Source organism: Lissotriton vulgaris, chromosome 8 (assembly GCF_964263255.1).
Source record: "Lissotriton vulgaris chromosome 8, aLisVul1.2, whole genome shotgun sequence".
NCBI classification, from domain to species: Eukaryota; Metazoa; Chordata; class Amphibia; order Caudata; family Salamandridae; genus Lissotriton; species Lissotriton vulgaris.
In genome coordinates this window covers 629481067-629494249 of record NC_141696.1, presented here as the reverse complement: position 1 = coordinate 629494249, position 13183 = coordinate 629481067, and the positions used below count along the sequence as shown (strand labels likewise).

At 44.7% G+C, this 13183-nt stretch overlaps 1 protein-coding gene across 1 annotated transcript in view; it reads right to left on the bottom strand.

Annotated features, from left to right (window-relative positions):
- The window catches only part of LOC147697825 (organic solute transporter subunit alpha-like), an 876545-nt gene extending 866122 nt beyond the window's left edge, over nucleotides 1–10423 (bottom strand). Inside the window, exon 1 of the mRNA XM_086934511.1 lies at nucleotides 9985–10423. Within this exon, the coding sequence (XP_086790637.1) occupies nucleotides 9985–10060 (76 nt within the window). The 5' untranslated portion in view covers nucleotides 10061–10423. The remainder of the gene's footprint in view (nucleotides 1–9984) is intronic.
- Nucleotides 10424–13183: the final 2760 nt, after the last annotated feature.

Genomic DNA, 13183 nt, shown 5'->3' with positions numbered 1-13183 from the left:
CATTGTGTTCGGCTCCTGTGTTAGGTACTCCTGACTATAGTAAGCCGTTTACATTATATGTTCACGAGAGAGAAGGTTGTGCGTTGAGCGTCTTAACGCAACCTTTTGGTGGTAAGCAACGTCCATGTGCATATTTTTCCTCGACCTTGGACCCGGTAGCTAGAGCATTGCCGAGTTGTTTGAGAGCAACAGCGGCAGCCGCGGTCTCTATCCGACAATCAGCAGGATTGGTCATGGATAATATGCTTACGGTGATGGTTCCACATGCAGTCGATACTCTTTTGAATCGTACGAAAACTCAGCACTTGACGAGTGCGAGGTTGTCTGGGTACGAGTTGACGCTGTTGGCAAGCCACATTCAAATAAAACGTTGTAATGTTCTGAACCCGGCAACTTTGTTACCAATTAGCTCAGAGTCAGATGAAATAACAGAACACGATTGTTATTTGAGGACAGAGGAGGAAACGAAAGGTCGAGTGGACCTTAAAAACACCCCATTGGAAGACCCAGATGGTACACTGTATGTGGATGGTTCATGTTTCAAGCTGCCGAATGGTGATGTGACTACTGCTTATGCTGTTGTAACGTTGAATACTGTTGTTGAGACTGCAAGATTAAATCAGAATTCTGCCCAAGCTGCAGAGCTGATCGCTCTTACTAGAGCGTGTGTGTTAGCGAAAGGGAAACGTGTGAATGTGTTTACCGACAGCCAATATGCATTTGGCGTCGCACATAGTTTTGGACGGTTGTGGAGAGAGAGAGGTTTTCTAACATCGCATGGTACGAAGATCCAGCATGGTCAGCTTGTGAATGATCTTTTGGATGCACTTACGTTGCCTAAGCAAGTGGCGATTGTCAAATGTAGTGCGCATCGTAAGGTGACGGATGATGTTGGTCGAGGTAATGCGTTTGCGGATGAGACTGCTAAGGAGACTGCCCGGAACCTTAGCACTCGAATGTATGTGACGAGTTCGGTTAGGTGGCCTACAGAATCGAGTATGTGTGAAGACACTATCGAGAGTGTGAAAGCAATTCAGAATGAGGCCACCGAGACTGAAAAGACGAAGTGGAAAGAAAGTACGGGAAAGTTGGATGCGAATGGTTGTTGGATTGATTTGTCGGAACAGAAAAGATGGATGTTACCGGATGCGTATGTGCTGGCCGTTGTGACAATGGCGCATGGGTTAGCACATATTAGCGCGAAAGGTATTTGTAAGTTGCTGTCTCCTGTGTGGAAGAATGATGGTATTACGAAATGTGCTGAACGCTTGGTTAAGAACTGTATGGGGTGTATGATGTACAATCCTGGCAAGGGAACCCCAACTCCTCCTGGCAGTTTTGCTCCCCCTTCATGTCCCTTTGAGGTGATTCAATTGGACTTCATCCATATGGAGCGATGCAATAACCTGAAATACGTTTTAGTTGTGGTTTGCGCATTCTCCCGATGGATCGAGGCCTATCCTCTCAAAGACAATACTGCTTTGTCTACTGCGAAAATCCTACTGAAGGAATACTTTCCTCGGTACGGAATGCCTAGAATCGTGTGGTCAGATAACGGAAGTGAGTTTGTGGGGAGTGTGATGAAGAGTGTATGCAAGGGCCTTGGAATTAATCAGAAATTCCACAGCGCCAATCATCCCCAGTCAGCTGGTTTGGTTGAAGGGTATAACGGCACCCTTAAACTAAAACTAGCAAAGATTCAGGCTACGACTGGTCTCTCGTGGCCTGACGCTTTACCCTTAGCATTACTGTCAACTAGGGCGACTGTACACTCCCGAGTAGGGCTTAGTCCCTACGAAATAGTGTTCGGTCGTCCTGCGAATGTTTGGGGGGTTCCTAGGCCGGGTATTTTCTGTGATCTTGAGTATCCAATGTTGATCGATTATCTTCATGACTTGACTGCTAAACTGAGGTTAATTCACCAACAGGTTCACGAAGCATTGCCGACGCAGACGGAGGGTCCAGGCCACCAGCTCCAGCCCGGAGATTGGGTGGTGACGCGCAACTTCTCGCGCAAGAACAATTTGGATCCCAGGTTCACTGGACCCTACCAGGTCCTCCTTGCCACGAGAACTGCAGTTCGTCTTGAGGGGCGGAAGAATTGGGTGCATGCCACCCATACCAAGAAAGTCCCTATCCCGTTGCCAGCAGACTCGTGGGTGAGGAAAGGCATTGCATCAACTGAAACCGAAGGATTGCCGGCGTTTGTACCTTTCAGCGACGCACAACCTGTCGGAGAATCCTCAGTGCAGCAAAAAGACATTGTTGAACATTTGTCAGCAAAGGACTCAAGACCAAAACATTCAGCTGATCAACAGGACGTGGTCCCTTCAACGGATCCTTTGTTTGACGAACAGACGCGTCCTGGGAAAACCCGATACTTTTTGCGATCCAGCACTAGAGACTAATAAAAGATCCTGTTCTGTCCTTTGATAATTGCATTATCCCGTTTTCCACGATCAGTTTGAATATTCGTATCATTGTAATTATTTTGTACATATTCATTGAGCTTCGTTCCTTACACTTTTTGCTTCCACAGCTGAGAGACATTGTTTTTGCATATACACTTGTGAAATAAAGGCCGTAGGGCCGCGCGCGTACTTCCTTCTGGTTAGTAGGTCTTGACGCTAGGTTAAAGACCGTCGGTTCCTGGGAACTCCTAGGGATTGACTATCGCTACACAGAACGAAGTGCATCAAGAAACGTTGCGGACGGTCATAGGGAATGGCATTTTCGAAGCTGACGGATTTGGAAGGAGCTCAAGCGCATAGATTCAAGCTGCAGCAACTCAGTCGTACCAAATGTTTTATATTCCAAATATTCGTATTGTTTTTTACTGTTTCTGCATTATTGGCGGGTGGGGTGTATTACACGATGTTTTACTTCTTACCTTCTGCTACACCTACTCCTACCCCTGACCCTAAACTTACCTCCACTGCTTCTCCTCATTCTTTCCATATCTTACCTGAACACGAGCAGGCTAGACGTGCAGAATTCCGCAACAATTCCTTTATTCAGCTCCTCCATCAGCATCAGTTAGTGGTTAACACTACTAATTGTTGGGTGTGTGGGTTGATGCCACATACTACGGATAAGGGAATTACATATGTGGTGTTACCGTATAGTTCCCAAGGGTCTGCTCGAGCATTTCAGACAATGTTTCGAAGCGCACTGGGTTTCCACCCCATTCGAGAACCACGTTCCCCCTACTCTGGTCCTACCTCGTATCAAAAACCTTTGTCCATAGCAATAGAGGATTTAGATAGTGATATCTATGATCCCTTGCTTATTCCTGAAGAAGAGGTACAAGCCTATAGGGTCCTAAGTAGAGGCGAATATAGTGTGTTCACTAGTGAAAAGCAGCTTAAAAGCTCGCCTCCGATATGGGTCGTACCCCACATTGGTAATTTTTGTCTAATAGGTCGTGGCCGAAGATCGAAAGCCCGACTTGGAGAGAGTGCTTGCACTGAAAATTACATTCTGCCGATGGTCTCGTCCCCTGTGTTCCTGGCCGCCAAGGGTACATACTTTATCTGTCATGATCGTGCATATGCATGGTTGCCCTCTGACTTCATGGGCTCATGCTTCATCGCAAACTTGTTGCCTCCGACGTTCACTGTAGATGCAGATTATCACAAGACTAGAGTTGTGAGAGGCGTAATTAGCGAAGAGGATACTGCCGGTCAAGAGGCAGGAGACTTTTTCAAGGGTTTCCTCCCGTTTTGGGGACCTATGGTTAATAGTAGGAACCTGAGACAGTTGACTCGAGTGGTAGAATCGACCGCTAATATTACTGCCAGTGCCCTTGGTAACATCACCACTGAACTTCAGGCGGATAGGCTTATGACGTTACAAAACCGTATGGTTTTAGACGTGATCTTAGCAGATCGTGGTGGGGTATGTAAGGTGATCCATTCGAGCTGCTGTATTTTCATTCCTGATAACGCTCCGACTGTCTATCAAGCCATCTCGAAGTTGCATAAGATCTCCGAATCCATACACGTGGATGTAGGGGATTGGACGCTACTTGGGTGGTTTTGGGGCCTAATGTCGACTTGGGGTTGGAAGATTCTGATGATCATCGGAGTCGTTGTGGCGTTCCTGTTCACGTGTTGCCTTTGTGTGCAGTGCGGTCCTGCCTTATGTGGCCTCTGTGCTACAACGTGTATGAGACAGCCACCTGTTACCAAGGGGACTCGGTTGGACAGAGCTATGCTACAACAACATCTAGATGGTCTGATGAATATCGAATATGATTCCGACTAGTGCTTGCCTACATGAGGGCAAAAGGAGCGTCTGAGGTTCCGTGACAATTGTAAGTGGTGTTTTCGACTCGCACGAATATGGTCGAGTCTGGTATCTATGAACCGCAAATGACGAGTTTAGTAAGTATGCGCAGTTTCGCTGTGCTAACTTAAACCGTTCGTTTGTTATGTGGGTTTTTCATCTGTACCCACGGGTTCCATCTTAGATACGGCATCCATTTTGTCTCTTGCCCTCAAGTAGCCAGCGAACGGACGCTGTCCGCTTCGCGACCCTGGGACTCCCAAGATATTTGCGGAAGACACATGTTCTTTGTAAGTGTCTTTATGATGAGGGGGATGATACTGTAAGGCAGATGGCCCCGCTTGAGGCTCATCTCGCCGTGCCGGTTTATTGTCTCAGCCGTGCATCTCATTAAGCACGTCCCTTTGATGCCTGTGTCTCGTGTTTCCCGATACCTCCCCTTTTACACCCTTTCCGATCTCCCCACTGTCTCCGTCTTCCTCTGCACCTGTCTTTGTTCCTATTTCGATCTGTTTTACTGCCGATTGGAATGCACTAATGTTGGGAAGATGGGTTTTTACAGTTGGGAACCGCCAAATGTTTCCGCACTTATGTTCCGGACCTTATGTGTATCAAAGTGACCAAAGCGACCCCTCTGGGGGATAATTATGGGAACCGGGTTGTAAACCTTTGTGTACCATGTTGTCCTATGGGTAAAATCTGTATAAAAGGAGCGATCCACAGAACCAATTTGAAGCAGTCTCCCCAAGTTGCACGTGTTGTACTTGTCGTGACTTCTGTGTTCCCTGCAGTAAATAAACCTTGAATCTTTGACGCCGAAGGAAGTGTCCCGTGTCTCTGTCATTCGTACGCCGGAGCAGGTTACCCACGAAGGTTTCAGGTGTTGTGCCCTGGCACCGCTGGGTCTTAAAGAACCCAGTCCTTCACGGGAGCTCCCACTCCTGATCCTTCCTCTTTCTGTACCCGCCAATCTGTGCATCGAGGCCCTGCCTTAACCACACATATGCGTGGTTAAGGTAAGCGTGGTTGAGCTTGCGAGGAAATGCCACGCGTGGCTGTGCCAGCGTTGTAAACGTTGTTTCCCATAACAGAGAGTATATCAACAAAGAGAAAAAGGAAAAATTACTGACTTAGATGTTTGTTGCAATATACTATTTGTTAAGTTGTTTTTTATAGGCTTAAAAGCATCTTATGTAGTTTTGTTGCACAAAAAATATATTCTTTTGAAATAAAAACTAAAAATATTATATTGTGATTACAAAATTTTCCTACTCTATATTTCAAATTTGCATTTGATAAAGGGCAGTACGTGTTGTTTTTAGCAGTAGCACTGCAGCCTTTTCCCAATATGAGTTGGGCAATTACAAGTTAGCCCCTTCCATCTGAGAAAACTGTGCACGTTGTATTCTGAAATGAGATTGATACACCAAGTAGACAACTGTGCTTGATAGACGTTTTCAACCAGCACTAAAAGTAATGACGCAGTTTAGCATGAGAAACGGAATTATCATTGCATGCTTATAATGGGACCTCATCAAAGGAGACCCAAATTGTGACACAGAAAAAAAAGAACAGTTATTGAACAATAACAAAAGTTCATTTGGTACAAAATTGCGCAGCATACCAAAAAAACAATATAATCCAAGTCCCCAATGGAAATACAGCCGGTATGGCCATTAATCGAGCGAACCATCCTAAACAACCTAGAGGCACTGGTACTCCTCACAGACAATAAAAACACACATGCCTACAACCCAATATACAAAAACACAAAAATGGCCCTGCTCAAAATAGACAAGAAAATGGAACACAGTGTGAGGAATTCGAAATGGGAATCCTTGGGCAAACACCAAGATTAAGTATAGTGGGAAATCCCTTTCTATAGAGACATGGAAGACGCTAGGAATCTCCTACCCAGCACAACTGGAAGATGGGGGCAACCCCATCGGGTTCACCAGGCTAAAAGAGAAGCATAGGCTACTAGACGTCGCTCTATACAACTTTCTAAAAATCGGAACAGCCCTGACAAGAGCAAAGTTAGTGTAACACAATCCATCAATCATACAATACATGACGAAACTCAACAGAATAGGCAATCAGGTATCACATCTCTACAAACTACTACGTCCTAGCGCCACCAAAATTAACGATAAACCAGCGGCATACTGGGCAAAACAACTTGACACCACACTTAGCGAGAGCAAACTAAATCTCCTTTGGGCCTCCCCCTCACGAAACAAAATTTCCCCAGTACTAGCACAGACAAACTTCTGGCTACTACACAAGACTTACTGGACCCCGGCTAACCTTGCGGCGCTGGGCCTCAGGGAAAATGAACTGTGCTGGAACTGCGACAAAAAAAAGGAGGACCTAGCACACCTTATCTTCTACTGCCCCAAAATTAAAAAGTTCTGGGAGAAAATATTCACCTTCATAAAAAAAGCGCTGGGGTGCACACTAAAACCAGAATTCTCTACCCTTGCCACCGCGTTTATGACCGCGGAGCTAGAGTCGCAGCACGACAGGGACCTGTTAGATCTCCTCTTGACAGCGGCAGTGAAAATTGTACTTTTCAAATTCAAGGATACACCTAAGGCGACATTCAAATGTTGCCTCAACTGGGTGACGTACCTCAGAGGCGCGGACAGCAACAAGGGGAATGTGGGCATCACTGGACAAGTACCTGGACCCCTATGAACCCATGTGAACTCAGCTGGAGAAAGGGGGCTTGCCCACAAGCATATCCCCACAAGCCCAGAACAGACCCACGACTGAAGTATTCTCTTTTATTCTCTATCTTTCCACTTTTAACCCACTCTTATTCTTCTAGCAAGACAGTGAAAAGGGGGACAGCCAAACATATATACCACTCACCACTATCCTTGACAAGAACAGCCAGTTGGGGTGGTTACCCTGTAATGGTAAAGCAATGATAAATGTATGTATAAAATTTAATAAAATACTTTGAAATAAAAAAAATGGGCCTTAGACATTTTCCATCTATTTTCTAAAAATAGGGGTTTGGAAATTAATTCACTAAAGACAATATTTATGGTTTTTAATGGAGGCAACACGACACAACCAAACCCTCTTTTAGATGGGAAACAATTAGAGAAAGTGTCTGTTTTTGACTACTTAGGCTTAACGCTCACCGACAAATTTGAGTGGACCTCATAAATTAAAAAGGCCAGCTTAAATCTGGCACAGACAGCTGGGGGGATAGCAAAGATGTCTGGGAAGTGCACACATAAAATGGTTGGTTCAGCAATGGAAATTTATAAGGGCCAGGGTAGGGGAGCGGCCTTATATGGGGCAGAAATCAGGGGCCATCGAGTATGTGATGATTTATCTAAAAATGAGAACTCTTATTAGGCAGCTTCTAGGTCTCCCCAAAAGTACACCATTAATGCCACTCCGCATGGACCCTGGGTTCAACCCAATTGCGGAGGAAGTTGCCCTAAGGCCTCTTCTCTATTGGAGACATATCTGGAGTACTCCAGAGCTTGAGTCCTTCAGTCAAGAGCTGAAAGAAGTCGTAAATCTACTGAGAGTTGATAAAATCCCCTGGCTGTCCTATATCAAAAACACCTTGGCTGCTATTAGTATGGGAGACCTATAGGCTAAAGCTGAAGAAACTAGTATGACAACTCCCAAGAAGGCCTTGTCAAAGATCTTTAGAGAATTTAAATTTAATCAGATCAAGGCCAATTCTGACACAGGTGCACTGACCCAAACTTTTTTAGAGGTAAAAGACCAATACAAGCTGGAATCTGTTCTTGAAGTCATACAGCCCCCCTTGCAAAAAAACTGTACCTGCAATTTAGGTACGGTGTACTCCCATTGCGCGTAAATACAAGTAAATGGGAACATATTTTGATTCAGGGCGGTCCATTCTGTGCAGATAATCTGAAGACAGGCCAACATGTTTTATTTGTCTGCCCGGCATACAAGAAGGCTAGATACCGATGGCTACAACAGGTGTGCCGGAATTTTGGGACAAAATATTGCACGGAGGTCTATAGGATCCTAACATATGGTACCAGTCAGCCCATAGTGTACTCAATTATTCGTTACTTATTTTCTATGTGGTGTGTACGGTCATCTATCCTAAAAGTTGAGTCTTTTGATACATTTTTGTTTTTCAACGCAAACAAAATGTATTTACATTTTTTTATTACCATTTTAAAAATAATAATTCCGAATGAGCTCTTTTTTATATTTAGAACTCCTCTTAATGTTGCAATGCACGTGCACTTTATCCTTGCAAGAATCATGTGACCAAATTGTGCTGTAATATTTTTTATGTGCTTTTATGGCCAATATAGGCGGAAATGAAGAATTTTTTAATTTAATTGAACTATTTGATAAGTTGATTTTTATAGGCTTTAAAGCATCTTATGTAGTTTTGTTGCACACAAATATATATTCTTTTGAAATAAAAACTAAAAATATTATATTGTGAGTACAAATTTTTCTACTCTATAATTCAAATTAGCATTTAGTATAAGGCAGTATGTGTTTTTTTTGCAGTAGCAGTGCAGCCTTTTCCCAATATGAGCTGGGCAATTACAAAGTAGACCCTTCCATCTGAGAAAAAAAATGCACGTTGTATTCAGAAATGAGATTGATACACCAAATAGACAACTGTCCTTGGTAGACGTTTTCACCCAGCACTAAAAGCAATGATGCAGTTAGGCATGAGAAACGGAATTACCATTGCATGCTCATAATGGGACTTAATCAAAGGACAACCAAATCGTGACACAGAAAAAAAAGGGAACAGTTATTGAACAATAACAAAATCTCATTTGGTACAAAATTGCGCAGCATACCAAAAAAAGTGACAAAGAAACTATAAGAGGTACTCTGAAACTCACACAAAAGTCACATTTCCTATCTTCTTTCGAAGGGGCTAGCACAAAAGTAAGTAAGTGGTTATTTTAAAATGTTTTAAAGGTTTTCTCCGTGTAATTCAATGACAACTCCCCCCCCCCCCCCCCGAAAGGTGTGTACTCATTTTAAATACAGACATTGATTGCAACACCCCAAGGGAGTGCCCCCGGGGACGGTGAACCCTAAATCAGGCACTCGGGTAACGGCATTTAGCAGTGGGTTAAATACACACACAAGGGATACACGAATACAGCTAAACAATATTGTCTGACATTCTTATTTAATTGAATGAGTAGTCAAATAAAATAATTCACTTTTGACATAGCATTAGGGGCGCGGAAGGCGAAGCTGTCACAGGACACTTTTTTTCAACTGACACTGACAACTGATCTTAAGTGCCTTGAGTCTAGCCATGTGGTACACAAATCGATAATTAACGAAAATGTCACTATAAGACGACATGTTTGTTGTATCACCGATGATAGCCTTACAAAAGCATTACAATTGAGGCCTCTCTTACAAGTGTAAATAACGCTGCGTCTTAAATCGCACAAAGTTAACATTGTATCTGCTCATATATGTTACAAAACTCTACCCAGCCTTCAGGTATGAAGACAAATTCAATGCTTACGGCGGTTCTTAGATAAAAACGGAGAGAAAGAAATGCTGGCGAAACTCAGGCGGAAAAAAACATTTTCATGAGAAAAAAAGCAGATTTCACTAAACCTTTTGAGCGGGGGAAGGGGGCTTAGAAAAGGATTATAACTTTTGTTTAACTTGAACTTTATGAGTTTGTGAACTTACTTTGTAAAATCTCATGAGAATACGGCGCCTGCCTGCTGGTGCACACAGGATTTGTGTCGTTCACCTCGAGTTCCATTCTCCGCCTTTTTACCTAAAAAGCCTTGCTCGTGAGGTTTTGCTTTTAGAGGCTTGTTTTCTCGCCGTGTTCCCTGCTCGCCTCCTCCTTGCAGACTGCAGGGCTCGTGGGAACGGCTGCCGAACAATACCGGCCGGCCAGTTTCTCTTTGTCCCTTCCAATTAGATTCTGCGGTTTGCCGAGTAAAGGAGTGCGTTCAGTACCTTCCACTTGGCTGGAATCCTGGCTCTCTAAACTCTCAGCAGTTCTGTAGTTCAAGATCTTGTTAAACACCCGCCCGCTAAACATCAACCAAGAAAAATAATAAAATGCAGGCTGTAAAGCTATTATCCCAGGAGCCCTTAAAGCAATCTGAAGTTCTGGGCTGTGACTAACAGTACGCTGCATTCATCCAATAGAAAAAGTATTAGGCAAGAGAAAGTTCAAAGGGTAAGACAGCGCTGCACAGCTTTCAGTTGGGTGTCTGTGTACAATATTCTTACGTTGTAAAGTAATTACGTCTGTTTTTCCCCTACTCTCCAAAGGCGAGTTGTATGTATTTATGCTTGGCGTGAACGTAACTGTTGAAGACTGTATAAAAAAAATCTACCAAACTTAGGAGTTTTTTGAGCAAAATAGAAAAAACTACTTAGGAAAAAAGTGTCTGAAAATGTGTTTTATAAAGCGCAGATAGCTGCCCAGAGGCGTCCAAGCGCTGTGACTGATCGTGTACAAACATCTGGTCAAGTGACAGAAACAAGGAAAACGGGTCTATTTATTGAACAAAAAAGTTTTCAGTTGCTTCCTAATGGAAGTTAGATCTGAGTTGGACCTTAAATACAGGGGTATGCTGTTCCATAGCCTAGCAGCATTCAGGGAAAATTTAACGAATTTCACAGTTACCGACCGGTATTACCCCACCTACATATGGCCCTAGATTTCTAAAAGGTAAATAGAATTCCGAATTCAGCAAGGGTTCATATGTGTAGATCCGTCAAGGTTTTCTTAAAGAAAATAAGAGTTGAAATGAAGAAATACTGAAAATGATGGAGGACAACACAATCATTTGTTGCAACGTTTTCATCTGTAAATTTTTGCCGCTAAGGACTTTTTACAAAACCAATATACCATTACGTCAGCTAAACCTTTCTGGTTAGGGGGTTATATAGGGTCTGTAGGTTGTCTGAAGGAATGGGCCGGGAGCCAGATTGACGTGGCTCGTCTCGGCTCCCGGTCCGCTCTGCTCTCCTGAGCCTCCAGCTGCGGCTGACCCCCATGTTGATTGCCGTGAAGCACACCATCGGCGGGCTGAACACGCGGGGCACAAACTGGGCGTTTATGCAACGTTTTTCTGAATTGTCCCTGCGATCGGGAGAGTTGCAAATATGGGCGGACCCCGGCACTCACCAAGATGGCACCCACCACCCCACGAGTGGCGAGGATCCTCGGCTTACTGTGAGGAGATCGGGGAGCGGAGCTGACGCTACAGCGACATTCCACTTGCCGTGGCTGGTGGAGCGGGTTGCTGATTCTGGGAGCACTGAGGATTTTGTGGGAGGATAGACGCTCCACAGACCCCGGGTTCCATACTGTGACTCGGGACTCCCCAGGTGCGTGGGCAATGAGAGAGGGGACCGAAGAGAACTAGGAAACCTGATGGAGCTGCCTGGTTCAGCTATTGGGGAGCCGGGCATGGGTTCTCTCGTGACCGTCCCCTACCCAGCTAGACATTGGAGAGGGACATTCCATGTCCCGCTGCCGCTGCTGTTCACTGCTTCTGCCTCGGACCGAATCACTGCTGTTGAGAGTGGCGCCAGCCTTGGCGCAGCTTTGCCCCCATCGGCTGCCTACCACTTTTACTGTCGCCCTGCTGTCCCCCCCATGCAGGTTATCTTCCTGGATTTTGCCTTGCCTCTTCATCGACTTTGGAGACCCCAGTGAACTTTTCCCAGGTGTGGGGGTGCGGGAGCCACGACAGGCTGACTGTCCTCGACGTTGCTCCAGGGGATCCCAGGCTGCACGCCTCCTCTCCCTTCCTGTCTTTGATTTTTGGACTGTGTATCCCCCCTCCCCGGATTTCTTCTGGCACTTTGATTCACACTCACTGGGTCACTCCCATGGACTTCTTTACTTTTGTCCTGCCCGCCAATTTGCTGCTGTTCTCGGCCGCTTTTCTCTGGACCCTGACCCGCCATCTTGTCCATTGCCTCGTCCTTTAACCCTTTTCCCTTGTTTCCCCCTTGACGATCCTCTGATGTGCCTTTTCTCCATTCCCTTGGATCCCTCCCTCCCACCCTCCCTTAATTAATTTATTTATTTATGGAATTTTTATTGCGCATACAATTACCCGAAGGTGTTCTCGGCGCATATGTAGGCTAGCGGGACCGAAACAACAAAATTCACTGATTAAACAACCATGTCTTCAAGAGCCTACGGAAGCTCATCAAGTTGGGGGCGTTTTTGATAGTGAGTGGCAGAAGATTCCAGAGCTTTGGCGTAGCAACCAGAAAACGTCTGTCTCCCCAAGTTGCTGTTCTTGTGCGGGGTACCGGTCGGAGGCAGGTGTTGGCAGATCTCAGCAGCCTTTTAGGGGTGTACAACTGAAATGCATCGATCAAAAACTTGGGTCCGACGCCATGCACTGCCTTGTAGGCAATGCAGAAGGCCTTGAATTTAATTCGGCTAATGCTGTGACTACGTCCCCCCTCCGACTCCTCTTAACAGAACTCTGCTCTCCATGTTTTTTGGGTCTTGACCTGAGAAAATCTACTATTTGTATATATATGTATATAGAGATAACTCTAACCACTAGTATATGTAGTAGACCTGTACTCTCTACCATTCCTATGTGACTCTTAGAGTATATCCATTTGTATCTCTTCCTTGTGACTTGCAAATTGTACGTTTGCAGTTTTTTCTGTATGTATCTCTTCCTTGTGTGACTCTACAACTTGTACATTTGCAATTGTTTTTCTGTTTGTGTCTTTTATGTAACTCATGTAATCCCAAGTCCTTATGTATCGCAACTGGTTCTTATGTAAAGCGCTCTGACACCTTTGGGTAATGTTTGCGCTATAAAAAATCGCATTAAATAAATAAATAAAATAAAAAAATAGGTTCTCTAAGAACCGAAGGTACCCAGAG